This window comes from Tauraco erythrolophus, chromosome 12 (assembly GCF_009769465.1).
Source record: "Tauraco erythrolophus isolate bTauEry1 chromosome 12, bTauEry1.pri, whole genome shotgun sequence".
In the NCBI taxonomy this organism is placed as follows: Eukaryota; Metazoa; Chordata; class Aves; order Musophagiformes; family Musophagidae; genus Tauraco; species Tauraco erythrolophus.
Genome location: NC_141476.1, coordinates 12,507,775 through 12,529,942, shown reverse-complemented (window position 1 = coordinate 12,529,942; position 22,168 = coordinate 12,507,775). Strand labels below are relative to the sequence as shown.

General features: G+C 53.4%; 1 protein-coding gene across 1 annotated transcript in view; it reads left to right on the top strand.

The window, feature by feature from the left end:
* Window positions 1–21,719, top strand: part of PLXNA1 (plexin A1) — a 103,480-nt gene extending 81,761 nt beyond the window's left edge. Inside the window, 10 exon segments of the mRNA XM_086618773.1 lie at window positions 3,591–3,657; window positions 8,171–8,317; window positions 9,129–9,288; window positions 9,878–9,981; window positions 10,434–10,530; window positions 11,243–11,433; window positions 12,325–12,494; window positions 14,231–14,443; window positions 18,000–18,150; window positions 21,624–21,719. Coding sequence (XP_086474899.1) covers window positions 3,591–3,657; window positions 8,171–8,317; window positions 9,129–9,288; window positions 9,878–9,981; window positions 10,434–10,530; window positions 11,243–11,433; window positions 12,325–12,494; window positions 14,231–14,443; window positions 18,000–18,150; window positions 21,624–21,719 — 1,396 coding nt within the window.
* Window positions 21,720–22,168: the final 449 nt, after the last annotated feature.

The following is a 22,168-nucleotide window of genomic DNA, read 5'->3' as shown; positions in this document are numbered from 1 at the left end:
AATAAGCTCCACCAGCCCAGCTCCAGGCCCTCTCTGCTGTCTTCTCTCTTCGCACGCCGTGCTGTGCCTTTCCATCTCCACCTCCACCAGCCTGGTGCCACCAGCCTCCAGTGGAGATGCAAGGATGGCTGAGAGCCACAGGGCTGGCATGTCACCAGAAAGGCTCAAGAAAACCAGAGCATCTTTCAGACAATCAGCCAATGCTCATAGCATGGCCAGACCAGACAAAACCTGTTGGGTTTTTTGTGCCTGGCCCTGGGAAGATGCCTGGAGAAGACACAGATGTGAGCTGGTCCCAGTTACGTCTCTGCTGCCTGCCTCTGGCCGGTCTCTTTAGGCATGTTGCTTTCTTACTCTCCCTGCTTCATTTATCACGTTACAAGGATGCCCTTAATTTCTCAAGCACCTCATTAGCAATGTGCCAGAGAGGGGTGCGGTGCTGAACTGTGGCTGGCCAGGAGAGGGGTTGATTTTGGAGGTGCCGACCCCCATCCCTGTTCCCCGAGCGCATCCTTAGGCTCTTCTGCCTGTCCCTCCATGACACCAGGCTTCACTGAAATATTTAAACTGCGTTTCCAGCTCCTGTGTCTCTCGGAGCGTGACGAAGCTGCTGCCATCGGAGCAAAACTCCGGAATGAAGTAAATCAATAAAATATAAATAAAAGGCAGCGCAGGGAGGCCAGTAGCTGCAGCAGTTGAGCCGTGGGAGTAAATCAATAAAATATAAATAAAAGGCAGCGCAGGGAGGCCAGTAGCTGCAGCAGTTGAGCCGTGGGAGTGGCACGGGGGCAGAGCTGGGCTGGCCCGGCGAGAGGCGGCAGCCCGAGGACTGTCAGTCCCCAGCCACGGAGTTCGAGGTCCCATCGCAGGCGGAACTGCAGGAGGCTTGGGACAGGGAGGAGGTCCCCTGGCCAGTACCTTGCTGGTGCCTCCCTGTCCTTTTGCTTAGCCCCGTGCTTGGGCGTGAGGGTGCGCTTACTGCCCAGGGCAACTGGATTAACATTGATCTAATTGCACAGGGCTGTTATTTATTTATTTTGTTATTGGATAATCCCTCCGTTGCTGTGGCATCTGGCTCTATGACGGATAAAGACTAACATCCGCCGGAGCCTGGGTGGTGACACTTCAGATGAGTGTTGCAGGCTTGTCAAAGGATCTGGTTTGGGGCTGAGGAGGTTGTCTATTGAATAGCTTCAGTCCACCCTTCCCTTGGCTTTCTCCCCACATCCCTTCTCCCTTTTTATTTCCTCTTGATGGATTAATGTTTCCCGACGGGGCACAGGAAGGCTTCCGTCCCCTGGAGGCTCAAGTATTACCATTCTCTAATGTTTTAAGGAGGACTGTGCTATGCCAGGGAGGGCAAAAAGGGCTAAGCTCCATTAGCATGAGAGAAAGCCTTGGAAGGGACCCTACGACCCTGTGTCAGCTTGAATAAACTCTGGGAAAGTGGATTTCCTACCCCAGCCATCTGGCTGTTGGGAACTGCACCTGTCTCATCTGCCGGACATGGCATTGCCATTGGGTGGTGTGTGGCATTGGGCAGTGGGACTCTTCCTGGTGGCTCTGAGGTTCGCATTCCTTCTGGATTTTGGTTTTTGAGTCAACCCATTTGTGTCCGTTCCTCTGGTACAACAGGAACGCAACCACGTTCGTGAGTTATTGGTATTGCTTGTGCTTTCAGGAGCATCTGTGTTTGCAAGTGGCTGATCTGATGATTAATGGGTGGATAAGCTGAGGAATCCTAACCGGAGAGGGTCAGGGGCCTGGCTGACATTTTTACTTTAAAAGGAGTGAAAGCCACTTTGAGAATAATGGGCATGTTAAAGGGAATTTTAATCTTGCGGCAGCGAGACCAGGCTGTGGTGCCAACAGGTGCATTAAGCTGCCATTGTAGGGCTACGTGGTTCACCTGAGTCCTGTGTTAGCTCAGCCCCCTCCGTGCCAGGCTGTCCCTCTCCTCTGCTGGTGCAGCGCATCGGGCTGCAGTACCACCACCTCGAGATCCCCAGGTCCTATTCTGACCCACCACGTCTCACACCCATCCTGCGAGATCCTGCTCTCCCTCTTATGCACCTGCTGTGCGGTGATGGTCCCAAACAGACACATATGACTCCACTAGACCTTCCCTGCCATGCTGCCTTGGAGCATGTTGCCATCTGGATTTGAATCATGCTTTAGGAAACTAGGGGCAATTCATAAGTTTTCTTAAGGCAGTTTTGGCTGCTTCCTTCAACTACATCTCCAAAAGCTGAGAGTCACGGCTCCATTTTTAAGCTCCTTTTTGAGCAGGTCGTTGCAGCATTGTTCACTGTAAACTCCTGCATCACCACCCCACTCTGAGGAGACACAAAGATCGGGATTTCCACCATGCAGGTGGGGAAGGGTTAAATCCAAAGCCTGGCAGTGTTTTTGCACAGTGCTCCAAAGGTGCATGGAAAACTTGAGCTTCCAGCCACTGCTCTCACTTCTTCCTCCTTTAATCCTGTTGGTTTGGGCTGAATCAGTACTGGGGATAAGTTTGACCAAAACCATGTTGGGATCAAAGTCTGCAGACGTAAATCCAGCGGTGACTTTAACCAAGGCCATGTGCTGGTGGACCAGTGCCCTCTCTGCGTTGCAGGGCTCTGCATCCCTGCCCGAGAGCCACCCATATCCTGGCCCAAGGGCAGGGGCACAGAGAGAAGTGAGGGTGCAGAGCGTGGCCTCCTAAAGCTTCACCGTCACCACTGCTGAGTGCCAAGAACCAGGTGTCCTCTTCTCCAACAGTTCTTCTGAGCAGACCTTGCACAGGATCCTGGGGAAAACTCTCTTCTTCCCTCTAGTGTTGGTGGTGATGATCCTCTTGCTCTACTGCGGGTCCTCAGCTTTGAGGCTGTGGAGATCAAGGGCTACTTACTGTGTTTCTGGGAAGTTCCATGTCACCCAGTAGTGGTGGGCCTGTGTCAGGGCAATAGTGATGTTGAGTGTGTTGCAGGAGCGGAAGTCAGAGCAGCAGCTCCCAGGTGGGGAAAGGAGCTTCCAGCTAGGTCAAGCGCTCGTTGATGTGGGAGGAGGTGCTCGTGTCATGGGAATATGAGTCAGGATCTGACCTTGCCTTGCAACCTCAGCTCTTCCTTTCAGGTTGTGCTTTAACTGAGGAGCCTGAGGTGGGTCTGGTTACATTTTACCTGGCTTAGGTGTCTCATCCAATCCTCCTGTGGGGGAGCTGCCTGGTTCCAATGGGATGCAATGCAAGAAACAAACCTCATTGAACTAGAAGGTACTAGGGAGAGGTAGAAAGCTGGTCATCCCCTGGGTGAGACTCCCCTTGGGACGAGGTTGTGCTCGGCTCTCTCTGGATCTCCAAATACGTCGGAGACCAATTTGCCTCCTGGGGGGCTGCTGTGGCTCTGTCTTGTGGATGGGCAGGCTTTTCACTAGAGCTTTTGCTATCTGCTTGAGCCCCTTTGTTTCGAGGCTCCTGCCTTTCCAGATGTGACCTTTTAAGCCAAAAATAATATAGCCAAAGTCCAAGGCTGAGGTGGCAACAGGTGAGATCAGAGACCTTCAGTATCCTCTCCTGACGACTTTGCTCTCTGCCTTCCCTACAGAACGGAGTCGGTGGCAGAGAAGATGCTGACGAATTGGTTCACGTTTCTGCTGTACAAGTTTCTGAAGGTGAGTTTGGGAAGGGATGGCAACCCCAGGTAGGCAGGGAGGTGGTTCCTGCCTCTCCGGGGCAGGCAGCGTGGTACCCGCAGCCTGGGCTGACATGCTCCTGGGTGCTGCCGCTCCCTCTGGGTGCAGAAATCGCTTTCCAGGCCTCTATTCCTATCCTGTGTTTCTGAGATGTGATTGGTGATTCTGGGTCTCCTTTTGGGAAAATAGCTGAGATTGAGAAATGAAATGCAGACTGGGATTGCTTAATGCGTAGTGAGTTTGAGAGCTTCTTAAGAAAGGTGCCTGGAGAAAGGATAAATCTGAAGCAACTCAGCTGAGTCTTGAATCCCTTTGGAGTGTTCCCTATTCCTCCCTCCTCGCCTCTGCTTGTGAAACTCAGGAGGAAGAAGCCCTGAGAGCTGGTCCTTCTGTAGGCATGACTGTGATCGGGGGATATTTCTGCCTGTTTGAGCTGTAGTTTGATGTGCTGCACTCTTCTTCCTTCATCTCTTTGACACTGAGGCTCCATGGTAGGGGAATCGTTTCCCCCAGGCATCTCCACTTCTGCTGCTGCTTCTCCTCCAAGAGGTGTCCCAGTGAAGATGGACGCCCCGCGGGGCCTGTTGGCAGCTGCGGACTCAGCTCTCTCCGCCACGCATGCAGGAGGGTGTGGAGCCCGTTAGTTTGAATTCGACTTTTTCCCAATTTCATTGGGATAGCAGAAGAGGATGCAAAAGCATAAGGGCTGATTTTACCACTGATTTCATCCAATCTGTATTATCGAGAACATTCATTCCATCAGCACCAGTGCTTCCACCTGCTAGAGCCACACCAGTGGCCTTGCGGGTGACACAGCCACAGCTCCAGCCCGTGGACCTCTGCCCTGCTCCTGCTGCTGCTTCAGGATGACAGCGGCGGGGTGAACGGTGCCTGTTGTCCTGTCGCTGCGGTGTCAGTCGGCAGAGCTACTTCTTGGGACTCTGCCTGGTGGCAGCGCAGCAAGGCTGGGTGGCACACAGCCGTTTTTGTGGGATTTTCATCCCTCATGAAGATAAAGAGAGTTTGAACCATTTCCAGCCAAGAGATGAGAGCGAGCAGGAGTCTGTGCAGGACTCAAACGATTGTCAACAAGAGGTGATTTATAATATCGCTTACATGCGCTTGGCTTTTTGCCTCTGTCGAGGGATAGCCTGTATCTATAAAAATCTAGCTGTAGCGTGCGGTGGAGATCGCTTCCAGGGGTGGGAGAGGAGGAGGAAAGCTGTGCCATTTGTGGGGAGATGTCAAACCTCCCGACACCTCTTTGGGCTGAGGCTTTGCTCAGTGGGGCCACTCTCTGCCCCTGCAGCAGCTGTGCCCAGTGGGATCAGGTAGGACACTGGCAGACAGCTCTTTGGGCTCTGTGGGCTCGATGGGAGAAGCAGGAGTAGCTCTTGCTGTGGATAAACTCCCTCAGGGCTCCTTGAAGTGGATGAGGTTGTGCTTTGGCCGAGCAAAGGCACACAGCCTTTGAATGGCCACAGCGGCATTTGGGGATGTTGGGGGCCTGCAGGAAAGCTGGAGAGGGACTGGTGCGTAGTGATGGGACGTGGGGCAATGGCTTTAAACTGAAAGAGGGGAGATTTAGATTAGATATAAGAAAGAAACTTTTTACAATGAGGGTGGATAAATCACTGGAACAGGTTGCCCAGAGGAGCTGTGAATGCCCCATCCCTGGAGGTGTTCATGGCCAGATTGGATGAGGCTTTGAGCAACCTGGTCTAGTGGAAGATGATCCTGCCCATGGTAGGGAGGTTGGAACTAGATGATCTTTAAGGTCCCTTCCAACCCAAATCATTCTATGATTCATGTGCAGGACTCGATGCCCTTGGCCTGTCCCTGGCTGGGCTGAGGCCTGTGGGCAGATCACAGGGGCAGATTCACCTTGTTCAGAAGCTGCTTTGGACCGTTTCACGTGCCACCACTGTCCTCTATCTATCCTTGTACAGCCCTGTCCCACTTTGGAGAGGCTACTGGATGCATTGCTAGTGCAGGGCAGGTCTGAGGATGAGGAGTAGCAGGAGAGACTTGTGAGGATGGGACCAGGGCAATGCCTTTTCCTAAAGTCCTTGGGTAAGCCGTGACTTTGGCAGGGGGAATCGCCTCAAGTTTCTCAGTGGTAGCAGCAGGAGAGAGAAGTCTAATCTAGATGCACCATTACAGGAGGAACATATGCAGAGGGCTTGGATAAACCCGCTGGCTGTGAGATTGTTACGCTGGGAATCATCTCCCCAGGGAACTGGTTGAAACTCCATCGCTTCGATCACTTGAGTTAGACTGGAAGAGGCTTGAGGATGTGCTTGTGGCCTCCCCTGGGTTGGCCCCATCAGAGGAGACCCACAGGTCTGTTTCCACCTGTCTCCCAGCAGCAAGGATCACAGGTGGCATCAAAAGCAGGAGAAACCCATGGAGTAGATGGAGAGGTATCACAGCAGCCAGTTTGCCAGCAGGGAAACATATGCCTTGCACCAAACTGTGGTAATTGTCCATGTAAATGAGGCAGGCGGATGTGTCCCCAGCTGCCACATCGGCTCTCTGCAAACCTGCCCGGAGCAGGGCCGGGTGCTCGGCATCACACGGCCGTGATGTGCTGGGGCGAGGGACGGGGACAGGGACAGGACAAGCCCCCCTGCCCAGGACAAGCAGCGCAGGGAGCCGGCGAGGGCTGGTGCTTTCACAGGGACCCTGCAGTAGCATTTATCAGACTCTTAATGAGGCACCCCGGGGAAAGGGAGAGGGATAAATCGAGACAAGCGCTGAAAAATGTACGATATTAGGTGCCTGATGAGCTAGATCTAGTCAATAGACAGTTTGAGCGCTTGCTGGCTTGCCTCAGCCTGCTCCCCACGCACCGACAGAGGTGTGGATGTGCCGTGCGTGGGGGTGTTTGCAGTCACCCTCCTCCAGCTCTGCTCGCATGGAGAGCCCCCTCCCAACAACCTGTGGGGCCACCCGTCCTCGTCTTGGCGCTCCCCTCCTGTATCTGAGCCGATGGAGATCATCTCGGGGCAACTGCCCAGCGATGATTTCTGCAATCTCTGTTCGTTTTGGTGGTCTCTGCCATCGTCATCTGTAATGGCTCAGCGAGCTGTTGACCCATGGTGGCATCTTGGCCCAGGTCCTCAAGAGCCATTGGGAACAGTGAGGTTGGGAATGAGGTTTTGTATTTTAAGGGTAGGACTCACATTTGGGACACATGGGGAAGCCGAGCTGTAACATGGAGGATGCGCAGAGTTGGGAGAATGGGGCAGAGGGGCTGTTTCAGTTGACTTTAGGGTGCCCAACAGGTCAGAAGGAGACCAGGACCCACGGAGCCATCCCTGCCACGCACGATCCCCTAAAAGCCCACTTGGTGCTAGAGCAGTGGTGTACCCATCACCAGGACCACCGATGCCTCCATCCCCCCAGGGAGGCCATGGGGCCAGCTCTACCCCACGTATCCAAAAAGAGATCAGCCTGGCCGGTGTCCGAGCAGAGGAGTGGATGCCGTGATGCCTGGAGTGAAGCCAGGCTGTGGATGCGGGAAGGGCTGAACCCACTTTTCTTGGTGGGGATCCCCAGAGGTGGGTGCAGAGCTGCAGACGAAGGGGCAGCAGCCGTGCCTTACCTGGGGGGGCGGAAGGCTGTGGGCTGAGACAGAAGCAGCTGTGCCAGATGTGAGCAGGAATCGCACTCCAAGCTGTCCTTCATCCACACTGCTTCCGCAGACTCAGAAGTTTTGGAAGGAGATTTTACAAGCGACTGAAAGAAGCAACTGCTGGTCTTTCTGCCGCGGCTGGAGGGGTGGGTTTGGGGTGCCGTGGGAGTCCCCGAGGGCTCCCCGCTCTGCGACTGGCCTGACGCTCCCGCCTTGCCGGGCAGCTGGTAATGCGCAGCGTAGCACCCACCCACCTTGGGTCTCTCACTTTTCCAAGCTGAATTAATGAAGCCAAGTTTGCAAATGAAACATAATTTCAAAGACAGGCGTGTTGTCGGAAGGTCTGGGGATGATGTATGCCTGTTCCTGCTCGTTAGCAGCTGTCTCTTTAATTACCGCAGATGCTAACGAGATGCTAACAGCATATGGTGACAGGGAGAGCAGCCACACTTTGCACCAAAGTACAATTTATTTGTGAGGCGGCCGGAAGGGAGGGGTGAGGGCTGGTGTGGGAGAATCTGCTGGAACTTCTCCCCATACTCTCCGCTCCCTTCGCACCCTCTTTTGCCCTTAGGGCTAATGCCTGTAGCTGGAAGGGCTCGTTGGGATGCAGCTCGGGGGAGAGATTTGGGCCCTGGGTGATAAAGGAGTGTCCACTTTCACTCCTGGCACTTTCAGCCCTTCTGTGCCAGCTCATGGCTCCAGGCTGGTTGGTGCCTCCAGCCTTGGTGGATCCTTTGCTGTTGCTGATGCTGCGGGGGCTCAGCGGGCTGCTGACACAGTGGCGGTTCTTGAAAGGCAAAGGTGGTACCTGGCACCTTCTCACTCCTCCCTCTCTTCCATCCCGTCTTGCAGGAGTGTGCCGGGGAACCGCTCTTCATGCTCTACTGTGCCATCAAGCAGCAGATGGAGAAGGGCCCCATTGATGCCATCACAGGAGAGGCTCGCTACTCACTCAGTGAAGACAAGCTTATCCGGCAGCAGATCGACTACAAAATGCTGGTTAGTGCAAGCGGGAGCCTCACTGGTGCTTGCCAGGACTGCTAGGTCCAACTATTTAACAAGATCTTGCAGGCACCCAACGTACTGTGCAGAGAGTGGTTTGCCTCTTGTTCTTCTCTCCAGTGTCCCTGGAGTGCCTCTTACCCTGTCTGTGTGGTACCCATCTCAGCTAGTGTCAGATTCAGCACCTTTGCATGGCCACGTTTGCTCTTGCCGCGGAGCTGAGAAAGCCAGGCATGAACTGAATCCCCCACTGCACCTCTCCCAACAAACCCCGTGACCCTGACAGACACGGGGACAGAGATGCTGTTGAGTACGGGCTACCTGGAGCAGCCAAAGTTTAGAGCCTTGAGATTACTGAAGGAGATGGAGAGATACTTCTCTTCCTCCATATGAGCCATCCCCTCTGTCCAGCTGAACGATAAGCCAGGCCCTTCCCCTGGCTGAGCCTGCAGCTGGTTCTTCACAACTCCATCTCCACTGGGGTGGAGTTGGGAGGGGAGTGGAGCATGCACAGGCATCACTCAGGCTAGACAGGTTTTTGTGAGTTGAGCATGGTTTGCTGGCCTAGGATTCCTTCACTGACATCGTGCTGCTGTTCTGGGAACAGTTGGAAGTTTGGAGACTGGGAGAGTGAGGTGGGGAGAAAAGGGGAGCAGGAGTATGCCATGTGGCTGCACCTCTTCAGCAGCCTGGGAGGTGAGAAGACATGGCCTGTAGACAGCTGTAGCCCCATGTCCTTGGACCTGCCTTTGCAACCGGTGTGTCACATCCTCTCACTCAAGTCTTTCTGCCTCTCTGTGCTGTGCAGACCCTCAACTGCGTGAACCCTGAGAATGAGAACGCCCCGGAGATCCCTGTCAAGGTGCTGAACTGTGACACCATCACGCAAGTGAAGGAGAAGTTGCTGGATGCTGTCTACAAGGGGGTGCCCTATTCCCAGCGACCCAAAGCTGGAGACATGGACCTGGGTAAGAGAGAGGCCAAGCGCTTCCCTGTGGGGAGCAGAGGTGTGACCAAGAGCAGAAGTTCCAAAAAAACACTGTTCAAGGCACGAAAATCTGTATCTCCTACAGGAGAGGGGACCTGGCAAAACCAGAGCATTGCTGCTTGTCTAGCCCACTTCTACTGTGCTGATGGCACTGGCTGTGTGTGGGGACCCCTGGCATGAGAATTGGGTCCTGCAGGTAGAGATGATGGGGAGAGGAGCTTCCTCGGCTCTGGCTGTGGTCTGGGTTGGAGGCTTGAGGTGGCTGAGGTCCAAGGGGGCCAGAAGTGTTCGAGAACAACGTTAGTAGTCCTGTTCTTAAAGGAGGGGCAGGAGAATGAAGAGGAGAAGAGCAAAGGAAACGGTCATCAGGGTCAAAGCGATGCTGTCTTTCCTTGAGTAATTAGAAACAGCTTTTGCCCAACACCATGTTGACAGTCATTAATCCTGGGGTTCAAAAGGTGGTGGGAGGATTCTTCTGTTGATGCCCAGACTGTGCTCCTGCCCCCTTGCCTTGGCTTTATGCTCCAAGTACCCCACTAACCACGAGCCCTTCTCCCTCATGGGGACAGAGTGGCGGCAGGGCAGGATGGCCCGGATCATACTGCAGGATGAAGATGTCACCACGAAGATTGACAATGACTGGAAGAGGCTAAACACCCTGGCCCACTACCAGGTAAGGCTGTCCGTGGTGGGGAGCACTGAGCAGTCACCAGCTGCTTTGAGCTTGAGCATCTCTTCTCGCTGCTCAGCTTGGTCAGGATGGCTCTCCAGACCATGCTGCTTGTGCAGGTGCATGGCCAGGATGTCTGCAGTCATTTTCCTGCATGGTCCCCATGTTTATGGTCCTTACATTCAAAGAAGCACTAAATGGGGCATCTTCAGGACTTGTGGAGGCTGTTTCCTGCTCTGACCTTACTTTGCCATCTTCATGTCAAGGCTTCTGGTGTGTTTGTGTTCTGACCCTGCCCCGATCTGTCTCAGGGGTCTCCTTTGCAGGAGATGGATGTCTCTGGAGTGGGATGCAGCGTAGCTTCGTCCCTCCTGGGCTGGTTTCTCCCCTCTCTGAGGCTGTCCCTCCTGTACCTCTCCAGTGTCACAGCGTGCTCACACCATCTCTGCCCCCAGGTGACGGATGGCTCCTCGGTAGCGCTGGTGCCCAAGCAGAACTCGGCGTACAACATCTCCAACTCCTCCACCTTCACCAAGTCCCTCAGCAGATACGGTGAGTGCACCGGGGTGTCCTCTGCTGTGCTGGCAGGGGAGGCAGCACCAGGCTGGGCTTGCCGGCCAAGGCACAGGACAGGTGGTTGTAACTGGGGCTCATGTGAACAAAGTCCTCGAAACCCCCGGCTCTCCTGCACTGTGCTGTTTGCTCTAGTGTCAGAGAGGGAGCAGATGCCCTCAGAGCCTTCTCTCTTTGCAACGTCAGACTCAGGGGAGAAAGAGACGTGTCAGATGGCGTGCTGCTAAGGAATCCGTTCCCTTTTATTCCCCTGAAATCTAATTAAAATAGGCACAGAGGCACTTGGCACTTAAATGAGCAGAGCCGAGGACTCTGGCAGACTTGCTGGCAAGTGTGCTTCAGCCCTGGTTTGGAAGGGAACGGTGTGGTCAGCTCAGACTGATGCAGGAGGCATCTGTGATGTGATCCTGGCATCTGTGTGCTGGGAGAAGGACAGACCTCTGCAGAATCCCTTCCACCATGGTCCTGGCCCCCTGTACCTCGGCCAGGCTTAAATGTAGCCTGGCAGGCTGTGAGGACTGTCCCAGTCAAGCTCCCAGTCCATGACTGGGCAGAGGCTGGATCCCAAAGCTCCCGTTCCACTGCCGTGACAGTGTCCTGAAGCCACAGCGGAGGGAAGGGGGATGGAGGGGCTGGTGGTGAGGTGGAGGTGGGCAGGGTGCGAGTGTCCCCCTGTGCTCGGTGCTTGCAGAGAGCATGCTGCGGACAGCCAGCAGCCCCGACAGCCTGCGCTCACGGACCCCCATGATCACCCCTGACCTGGAGAGCGGCACCAAGCTCTGGCACCTGGTGAAAAACCACGACCATATGGACCAGCGGGAGGGTGACCGGGGCAGCAAGATGGTTTCCGAAATCTACCTGACGCGCCTGTTAGCCACCAAGGTATGCCATGGAGACACAGAGCTGCCGCCTGGCCTTTCACATCTGGATGGGGAGGGGTAGTGATTCAGGTTGGCCAAAAGCGGTAAGCACTGCTTTTTTAATAGCCTTCTGTTTCAGCACAGGCGGAGCTACTCTCTTTGTCTTTGGGCTTTCCTGAGCTGGAGGTGATGTTTTTGTGTGTCAGAACCCTCAGTGAATATCCCTTGAGTTGGTTTTCCTATTTGCACTCTTTGGTGTTTTTACTGTTCCCTATATCCTTGAGCAGCTGCTGGACTGCAAAGCAGAGATGCCGTGGGGCAGATGCCTCATCCCCTTTGGTGTTTGGGATAAAGCTGCAAAATCAGTGATGTGGGAAGGGTAATTACCCAGGGCATTTGGCATCGCAGCGGGTTCCCCTTCCCTCAGCACATACAAAACCTCCTCTAGTGCCGAGTGGGTGCTGTGTGTCCGAGATGTCCCTATAGAGGATCGGAGGGCTGTGCTGATGGTGCTGGCTCAGGATTGCAGCGACTGGGCTCAGCCATCTCCGCTGTGACGTGGCTCCCTGCCTCGTGGGACAAGGGCTTGTTCAGCAATGTCTGTCATCGGCAGGTCTTGGGCACCTTAATGGGACCCAAGAAAGACCATGATATGACACATATTCACTTGGTTTTTGCTGTATATGGTGGTTTTATTTGTATGCTTTAGAGTGCCAGATCATGCAGCGAAGGAGTGTCTGTTTCCCAGTATAAACCACTGAGAACCAGTAGAGTTACACAGACTAAACTGTACTTCTTTTCTAGGTGGTAGGAAAACAAGTGAAATTGGTTTAAAGTCTAACCTTCAGTTAAAGACTCTTCTCTCTGCTGGCACTGGGCATTGCTGAACCACCCTTCTCTTTCTCTTCCTCAGGGCACCCTACAGAAGTTCGTGGATGACCTGTTTGAGACCATCTTCAGCACAGCACATCGTGGGAGCGCGCTCCCCCTTGCCATCAAATACATGTTTGATTTCCTGGATGAACAAGCTGATAAGCATCAGATCAATGATTACGATGTCAGGCACACCTGGAAGAGTAACTGGTAATGGAGTGGGGCAGTGGGATGGGGCGGGAGGGGGCATGGCTAAGGATATCACAGCTAGCGATACTTCCAGCCCCTCCCACAGGGAGCAGAAATATGTCCCTGGAAACCATCCAGGACTAGAGAGGCCCATATCTCTGTATGTCGGGTGTGGGTAAATCCCTTGCATGCCTTCCTGCAGTAGAAAAAAATCCCAGGAATGCAATGCTCCCCCAGCCCTTCTGTCCCCAAAGCCCAGGCTCCACACTCCAACGCCTGGAGTCATGTAGATCGAGGACCTCAGCGGCTCTGTGTCCATCTCACCTTGAGCAAAGGCAGCTGGGGCTTCTCCTCTGGAGATGCCAGCCCCAATCCTCATCTTGGCTGTCCTAAAGGTGTTACCACGCTCCCTCCCGTCGCTCAGCCGAGCGTGCCCTAACAAAGTCAGTGTAAAGCCGTGCACGCGTCTTCCGTAAGCTCGCCTGCAGAGCCAGCCCGTCAGCTCTGCGGATCGCCCTCCGAAAAGCGGGGTGGAATGGCTGATGAGCCCTCTGTCAATGCCAGTGCTGGGGCCAGGGCTCGAGCAGGCTTTGGCTCCTGCTCCACAGCCCCCCCTCGGCATTTTTCTTTTCTGCTGCCTCACTGATTTCATCTCTCTGATCTTGCCGTTACTGGAGACGGGTATGTACATTCCCGTGTCTGGCATTTGTTAAATGGCAGCCAAATTGCTTTTGTATAGTTCAGTAACTGTTGGCAATTAGCAGGGCAGGAAAAGAAACATTTTTAAATGGAGATGTGAGAGCGCGGAAGTGCTTGGAACTGATTTATAACTCGTCTTTCTATATTAAAAGAAGGAATGAAAGGCAAGGGAGGAAAAAAAAGCCCCGCTCCGCAGGGGCTGGGCATGCAGACTGCTGCATACTAATGCCTGTGCTTATCTCTGGGCGCTAATTCGATGTGTGGAGCTAATTTCTCGAGGCCATTCCCTTCACAAATGAAATATGTACATGCACCCGGTACCCTCATTAGGAAAGTCCTGGGGAATGAAGTGTGTTTTGTCTAAGATAAAAGCTTTCGCTGGGTGTCGGTGCTGAGGGATGACGGAGTGCAGAGGCTTTCTGATGGGGGGAGGCCCTTAGATGCTCATGGGAGAGGAGAGGGGCAGCAGGATTGGGAAATGGAGCCCTGGAGGATGGCACACGTGTGAGGATGCAGCAAACATCCAGTCGGTGGCTTGGCCAGGAGACCTGCTGCCTCTACAGTCGAGAGCTTCGTTTCCAGCGTCTGACGCTGCCTAAATTCTCCTCTGGTGTTAAATGTGCTAATGAGTCCCTTGAGAAGTCCAGTTAACCTCCTCCTGCGACATGAGAGATGTGTGAAATGCCACACGGTGCAGTAGAGCAGCTTATTGATGCGAGAGAAGGGGACCATGCCTGGTTTGACTCGTGGACTCAGCAAGGGCTCTTCAGGATGAGCGGATCCTTGGAGAAACCGCAGATATGGGCTGCCCTGGTTTGCCTTTGGAGATGTTGGCAGCACTGAGGAATTTCTCCATGGAGAGCTGTGGTCATGTGAGGGTGGGCAAGGGAGGAGCAGCCATTTGTCCCAGGAGGTTTGCGTCCCTGGGGCACAGGGAAAAGCAACCTGCCCGATTCTGGGTCGTGGGGAGCTCCTCCTTCACTACTGGAGGTACGTGTGTGCCAGTTGCCATGCAGAGCTCGCTTCAGGTGCTGACTCCTGTTTCCTTCTTCCCTCAGTCTACCTCTACGTTTTTGGGTGAATGTGATTAAGAACCCTCAGTTTGTGTTCGACATTCACAAGAACAGTATTACTGATGCCTGCCTATCCGTGGTGGCTCAGACATTCATGGACTCCTGCTCAACTTCTGAGCACAAGCTAGGAAAAGACTCTCCCTCCAACAAACTACTGTACGCCAAGGACATCCCCAACTACAAGAGCTGGGTAGAAAGGTGAGTAGACTTGGCAATAGCTCCTTGCTTCACCTGGAGGACTTACAGTGGATGTAGGTGGCTGTGGGGGCTTGGGTCATTGGGAAGACTCCTCTTGGCAAGTGTCTTCAGAGAGACCATACTAACGCTTGTGGAAGGTGATCCTCTTGTTTGGGAGACGATGCGTTCTCTTGATAGTCTCCTGGAATGAGTTTGCAATGACTGTTTGACACAGCCGTTTGTGACTTGCTTAAGGGGTGCTAAAAGCAACCTCCGCTTTTAGGTTGTCTGATGTTTTCTGTTGTAAAAACCTGATCTGTGCTAGGGGATTGCTAACACCTCCCTTGATTGCTTTCGAAGAGCAGTAAGAAGTCAGCCTTGGACTAGAGAAGTGCCTTTTTTGTACCGTGACAATGCAGGCAGGTTTTACTGAAATGGTTGAAAATTACCATTTCCCATTTCTCATCCATCTGTACATCTCACCTGGGATCCTGATGAGAGCGCATGCTCAGAGGCAGCACTTGGGCTGCCGTTGCTGTGCTGAGGAGCAGATCCCCCGACTCCTTCCGACACCCTCCATGTTCACTGTTAGCTGACGAGAGACATCCTTCTGTCCTGCTGAATTAAGGCAGTGTTAAAGGTTCAGGGTTTGAATGCTACTGATTGCAAATTGACACGCTCATGCATAATGTTGTGTTTAGCTTTATCCTTTTGGGAGAGAAACCTGGGAGATGTCCTCCAAAGCCCTCCAAATAGAGCTGCTGTTAAAGTGTTGCTGTGTTGTAAAGTGGGACTTTATCACGCTTAAAAACCAACAGATTTCAGGTTGCTGTTGCAACTCTCCCCTTGTGCTGATACGCTGTGCTGTAGATCATGCTCTTTTTTTAACTGAGGACCCTTCCTTTTTTCAGCATCTGGTTCAGCATAATGAACCAACTGAAAGATGTCCAGCAACAATAAGCATCATATTCTCTAGTTTGCAAGCGTGGGACTTTGTAGCCTAAATCATCCTTCGGATTCTTGCTTGTACACAGTTATTTTTGTCGCACCATTGGCATGCCTGCTGCTTCGCAGGCAGGTACAAAGACAAGCTTCTTCCCTCGAGGAAGATAGGGCTGGGATCAGAAGAAAAAGTGCCCCTGAAATACGATGGCTGAGGTGAGAGATGAGCTGCATTGTAATAGGAGAAAGTTCTTTGTGGCGGGCTGGAGGGAGCTTTGGAGTAGGGTCCTGTAGGAACATCACAAACTTCATAAGGTGAATTCCTCTGACCTTGCCATCTCTATGACAAAAATATTCAGCTCTGTGTGTGCCCGGAGAAAAAAAGGTATAAAACCATTCCAGAGTGAAACATTGGTCTAGACACACTGTGTCCCTGGGGAGGAGGTGAGAGCTCTCAGTGGTGACAGATGTTCCTGCCATCACTTACTGCTGGTACGGTCCCAGAGGCAGTCGAGCAGGGGGTAGAGCTGCCCTGAGCAGGGTGCCACTGCGTCTCCCAGTGCTCCTCTGCTGCGGAGATTTACGGCGTAATTGGCATTTCTGGCTTTTGGCACGGTTACCGTGACAAAGCTTTGCAGAGGCAGGATGGGAGCGACGCGTGGGCGACCGAGTGGGGCTGCGAGTCCCAACAGCAGGTCTGTCTGCCGCCTTGGTTCAGGCAGCAGCTGAAAAAAGGGCATCGTGCCAGTCTGAGGCAGGCATAGCATGATAAAGGGCTTGGGAGGTGGGGAGCCTGGGGAAGCCCACGGGGACTGATGCCGGAGTCGTGGCTGTGGTAGGTGTCCTCTGGAAATGGTTGGTGTGACTGAGATCTTGGTACACACGAGCCATGCACATTTGTATTACAAAATGATGGTTTCCTGCCATCCGTTGTGTCATGATAAAACCCAGAATGTAAAACTGCTGTGTGCTACCTGGACATCTTGTGGCAGGCACAAATGCTTTCTTCTTCAGCAGGTCTCGCTTGCACATTCATCTCCCCTGAGTCCCTCCCCACAGGGACCTTCACCTGCAGGGTTAAAGGGTGGCCAGGAGGGTTTTCTTTGCTAATCAAAGCTGGCTGGACCTGAGAATGTTGGGCATATTGTCCCTAATACTCCTCAGCACAGGTAGGAGTAATGTCAGCTTTAGGAGACATCAGTCTGAGGTGATCTCTCTACCAGCATAGCAGATCTCTTGATGCCGAGTTTATCAGAGGTCTTCACCTCGGGCCACTGCTCTCTTGGCAGTATCCAGGAAATTTCTCACATCATTTTCTGGGTGTGAACAAGCCTTTTTGTAAAAACTGCCCAAGTATTTTATCACTGGCTGAATTCAACACCGTGGGATGGAGTGGATCCTCATATTCATCTCCTCAAGTGGTCTTGCTGCCGTCTGCTCCTATCGAAGTACTTCAGCCATGTTCCACCTCGGCATTCATCTGATGATGCTAATGATGCTAATCACTTTACCAGAAACTTCACTGAGTAGTTTGAGGAGTCACGAGGAGTAAAGTAAACCTGAGAGAGACTGGCACTCTGTGTTTCCAGGTGGTGGGAGCAGCCAGGGCTCATTTGCTGTGGGTAGAGTTTCTTTTTTAATAGAGGCCTATGGACACAACCCTGATGAGCAGCAGGTCCACTGGTGCATCTGCTTGGTGTAACCCTCCTGCTGCAATGGGATGCTGTGGTTTTGATCTCCCTGGGTTTTGATGAATATCCTGTTGGATATTCTGTTTTCACACTATGCTTCTGGACCATATAAGCTGTGTCTGGGTTTGCCTGTGTTTGCTGAGCAGATCAGTGAGGTGGCTATAGGATGGGAGGTGTCCTGGGAAACATAAGGTAGTATCTTGCTGGTACCAACCATCAGAGAAGCACAAGAGAGTAGGAAAGCACCAAGTAATTTGGCCCAGGCATGCCCTAGGACATCAGCTGCCTCCTCTTTTGCCTGAGATCCTTTGATTCCACAGACATGTCTGCAGAACCTCATTTTTTGCTGAAATGAAAGCTCCTTGTAGCTTTTTGGTGAGCGGTAACTTCTGAGCATGGCAAGTGGCCGTTGTAGGCTGTGTTGAACGCCTTTTGCTGAGGAGGACGTAACCATGCGAGCGTGTGTCACTGCAGGGGCTGGATGTGAGCTTGTCTTGTGTTCATGCACCAAGTGTTTAATTGAATGCAAAGGGACGTTGTTGGCTTTAGTGACATGGCAGCCTTAAGAGAGCGGTAGCAAAGCCGTCCAGATTGCTGCAGGCAGGGAGGTTTCTGGTGGATGCAGTTTTGTGGCAAAACATGGCGATGGGATGGGAAGGAGGAAAAACGTGTGATTTAGGGAGAGGGTGGGAAATCCCTCAGTGCAGCAGCTCCTGGCTCCCCAGCTGTGCTGGGCTTGGATGCTGAGCGCTCCGCGGAGTGCTCGGAGGCCTCTCAGTTGAGCAGTGGTGTTACAGCAGATGATCATGGTACATCATCACTTGGAGGCAAGCTCCTCCTCACCTTGCCTCTCCAGAGGCTGTTCTCTGTGGGCGTCGCAGCGGGGGCTCGTCACCTTCAGACTGTCCCTGATTCTGACCCGCTCTTCTGTTTCTCCCTTGCAGATATTATGCAGATATAGCTAAAATGCCAGCGATCAGCGACCAGGACATGAGCGCGTACCTGGCGGAGCAGTCGCGGTTGCACCTCAGCCAGTTCAACAGCATGAGCGCGCTGCACGAGATCTACTCTTACATCACCAAGTACAAGGATGAGGTAAGACGTGGTGATGAGGAGTCAAGCCTGGGCTGCGAGCCATGTCCTTTTGCCTGCGTTTCTGCAGTCCCTCGCTTTTCCCTGTAGAAAAACACCCCATGAAATGCAGGAGGACAATGTAGTCTGTACCTGTGCTTGGGCTGCCGGGCAGGGAAAGGTCTGGGAGGCGCTGATGTCAGCAGCGCTTCATTCCTCATTTTTTCTGCAGTGAGTAATGTGGGAAACACCAATCTTTCTACACGTTCGGCACGTGAGCTCGGCGGGGCTGCAGAGTTTGCGGTGTTATCTCAGCGTGCCTCCCCTGCACACCGCCAGTGGTACCGACGCTGTGCAATTATACTGCTGGCATCTGGCTCCTCTCCCTGGGGATGCCAGAGGATGGGGTGGCCTCTTCAGTGCTTGCTTTGTGAACATCAGTAAGAATGGTTAAAAACTTCTCTGTTGAAATTTGTACAAATTAACTTCATAAAGCACCGCTCAAATCCACGCACCGCATCTTTTTATTAAAGCAATAAGATACATAACTACAGTAAAATAGTAAAAAAACCTATACATACAACGTGATAGTATAGGTTTTATTGTCCCAATAAAGGGGACTGACGACTGTGTTTGAATGGTGGCTTATTTAGATGACAGAGTGCCAGAACATCTCCTTGCTGAGAGTGCCAGCCTCTCACCCACAGGGAGAAGGAATGGGCTCTCCATCGTATCCTGCAACAATCCTGAGAAGCATCTCAGCGCCTCTTTGAGGTGTGAATTTAGGGAGTCCATGGGCAGATCATAGCAGATCTGGCCCCTGGGTCTAAGGTCAGCACTGGGACCATGGTGACCAAAGTCCTCTTGGAGCTGGGTGCTTTGCAGGAGTGAGGGGGGGAGAAGGAGGGCCTGGCTTGCCTACAAGGATGGGAGGAAACCCTGGTGCTTGGGAAGGGGCCGCGTGGTGGTCACTGTGCAGATGGTGTCCACGTGCTGGTGACTGTGCTGGTGATACCTCTGTGCTGCTCCCCAGACAACGTGGGATGGCACGTCCAGGAGGCCCCCGTAGCTCTGTGTGGTGAGTTGGCTGTGAAGGTTTTTGGGGGTTTCACAGTTTGTGCAACAGCTCCGTGGCTGCCATGAGGGTGGAAGAGGACCAGTTTGGAGGATCTAGATCTGCTGCGGGGCAGGCATCATCCTTCAGCCATCGTCAGGTGCTCACTTCCTTGAGGCTGAAAGTCTCCCAAGCCTTAAATCCTCCAAGCCCTGGGCGAGAGCAGGGAGGACACTGTGGTATTAGTGAGCTGCTCTTTAGGGACACAGGTCCTCTTCTTGCCCACTAATGGTAGCCTGACGTCTGTTGAGTGTCTTGCTGTCTCCCGCTCTCCAAGCATCACAAGTGTGTTCACAGCTCTCAGGAACTTCTTTTATTATTTGTAATGGGATTAATAAATCGCAGCTGTTCCCTTTGTTTGTTTTCATTCATTAAGCACAATTATATGCAGCCCGATTGCACCCTCTTTGATGCAAAATGGGAGAGAATAATTTTTCCTGTTGTTCAGTGCAATAATACGCTGTCATTGGCTATGAATGAAAATCATAATTAATTTTCATTTGGGTACTTGCATCTTGATAATCAGTGGTCCTGGCTCCTTGCAGCAGGTGACAAACCTGGGTCTCTCTATGCTCAGCACAGGTTTCTTTTGACTATGTTGTTTCCGTAAGATAAAAGAGGAGCAAATAAATGCAGGGGCAGGTTGTGACTCTGTTGACATCTCAGCATCCCAGGATAGACAAGTGTTTTATCAGGAGGGACTGACAGGAATAGGGTCCTCTTCCACTTCTCGGGCCAATCTCATTCGGTTCCAGCTCAGCTGCCTTTCAAGTACGCAGAGTTTTGATTTCTGCCTGCGTGTTGTTATAGTTATTTTATTCCACGTGTTGTGTGATGGCCGACAGCGGCTGCGGAGATGGATGGCAGGGGAGCATCCCCGGTAGCAGGTTTGTGGCAGAATCTATGAGCTCTTGCGAGTCCAGCTGCAGCCCAGAGTCCTTGCTGCCAGGGGAGGTAAATCAGACGTGCTCGACTCTCGCTGGCGAATTTTCCCCACCTCGGGAGCTGACACCGATGTGGAGATGCAGCTTTCCCCCTTCCTTTGGGAAGAGATTCCCCATCGGGCATCTCTTACTGCCCCAGCAGACCGGGAGCAGCCTGGTCCTGTCCCCAAAATCCTGGTGGAGAGCCAGAGCCTGTTAGTGGCTGGAGGCTGTGGCACAGCAGCGTGGTGGATGCTGCACGGCACGTCCCCCATGCCACTCCTCACCCTGCCGGCGCTGCGGCAGCTCTTAATCAAAGGGAACTGATTCCCCATTAAGAAGTTACCTGTAGGGCTCCTGATGGACTTTACCTGCCTCCTGGTAAGTCTATTAATTATACAACAGTTTGTTTCCAATTATGTGGCCAATGAAATGGTTAATCAAATCCCCTTTGACGGATGCCTTGATATTTAATTGCAAAAAATTTGCTCTCTCAACTAGCTCACCCGAGGAGATGAGATTTCTGTCAGGTTTGTTTTTTTTAAATCAGCATTTCTGCTCTGCTGGCATGGTGCTAGCGAGACGAGACTCCTGCCTCTGAGAGGAAAACTGCCCCTTTGTTTTACGCTTCATTACTCCGTTCTCCCCACTTTGAGTCTCGTCCTCCACTCTCCCCCTGCCACCCGTCCTTCCCTGGCCCTGCGGGCATGGCTGTGTCCAGCCTGGGGCCGGAGACCATCCCTCCACCTGGCCATCCGTCATCATGGCCAGGAGCTTCTTCAGAGAAAGGGGCTTTCAAGGGAGGAAGGCTATCCTCGGGGGTCGTGGTGCACCCCTTGCACAGAGCCGAGGGCTCCCGGTGAGGCAGGCTCTGCTGTTGCATCGTCTGGTGTTCTCCATCAGCCCAGTGTCCCTCAGTTGTCCGCCTTGGGGAGAAACGAGGTGGGTTTTGCCACCGGCAGCAGCCGAAGCCTCCTGGGTTTGGTCTTTCTGTGCTCATGGAACCAGTTCACGGCTCGATCATGGTCTCTGAAACACAACGACGACCTCCCTGTGGCTTCAGCTTGATTGGAGTCATGGACATGGTGGGAAGGTGTCGTTGTCTTGGTTTTGGGTTTCACCCTTCGTTTGACAATGGGTGTTTGTTTTCTGTGTTTCCCCATGTGCAAGTGGGCTCCTGGTTAGTATCAAGCAGGTCCCTGACGTTACCACAGCCCTTTGGGGTGTCCCAGGAGGCTCTGCCTGTGGGGTGGCCACACTTGGGGCCACCTCCTCCACCTCCTGCCTCTTTTGGCCAGTTCCTGGCCCTGTTAGTGACGGGCATGAACCCGCAACGCTTCCCATGGGCTTGCATCCCCATGCCCCAACGCCACGGATGAGCCGGCACAGGTGTGGGCAGCGAGGAGCCGCATCGGGTAGGAGGACATTTCCTCACCCTCTCTTCTCCTGTCTCTCCCCAGATTTTAGCTGCGTTGGAGAAGGACGAGCAGGCGCGGAGGCAGCGGCTGAGGAGTAAGCTGGAGCAGGCGATCGACACAATGGCCTTAAGCAGCTGAGGAGGCGGCGGTGCGGTGCCAGCATCCTGGGCGGCGGAGGCGGCAGGAGAGAGGGCCGGCCAGCAGCAGCCACTGGCAGAAGACGACTTTGGGGCTGGGGCCAGCCGGACCCACGGGAGCCACCGCGCCTCCTCACGCTTCCCACGAACGGACAAGGAAACCTCGCGCTTTGGTGGAAAAAACACAAATCCCGACAACAGGAGCAACATCGATTAACCCCCCCCCGCCCCCCAACACACACATGCACCCCCACCCCGCCCCGATCCAACCGGGACGCAGCCAGGACCTTGCAGAGAGGCGATGGCAGGCGGAGAAGAAGGGGGTCGCCTGCCCCATGGACTCGCTGGGCATCCCTTGCCCAGGCAGAGCCCCTGAGCCCGCCAGGAAGGAGGGTCGGGACCGCGGGGCTTTCTAGGATGGCGTTTGGATGTTGTTGTTACTTTGGTGGA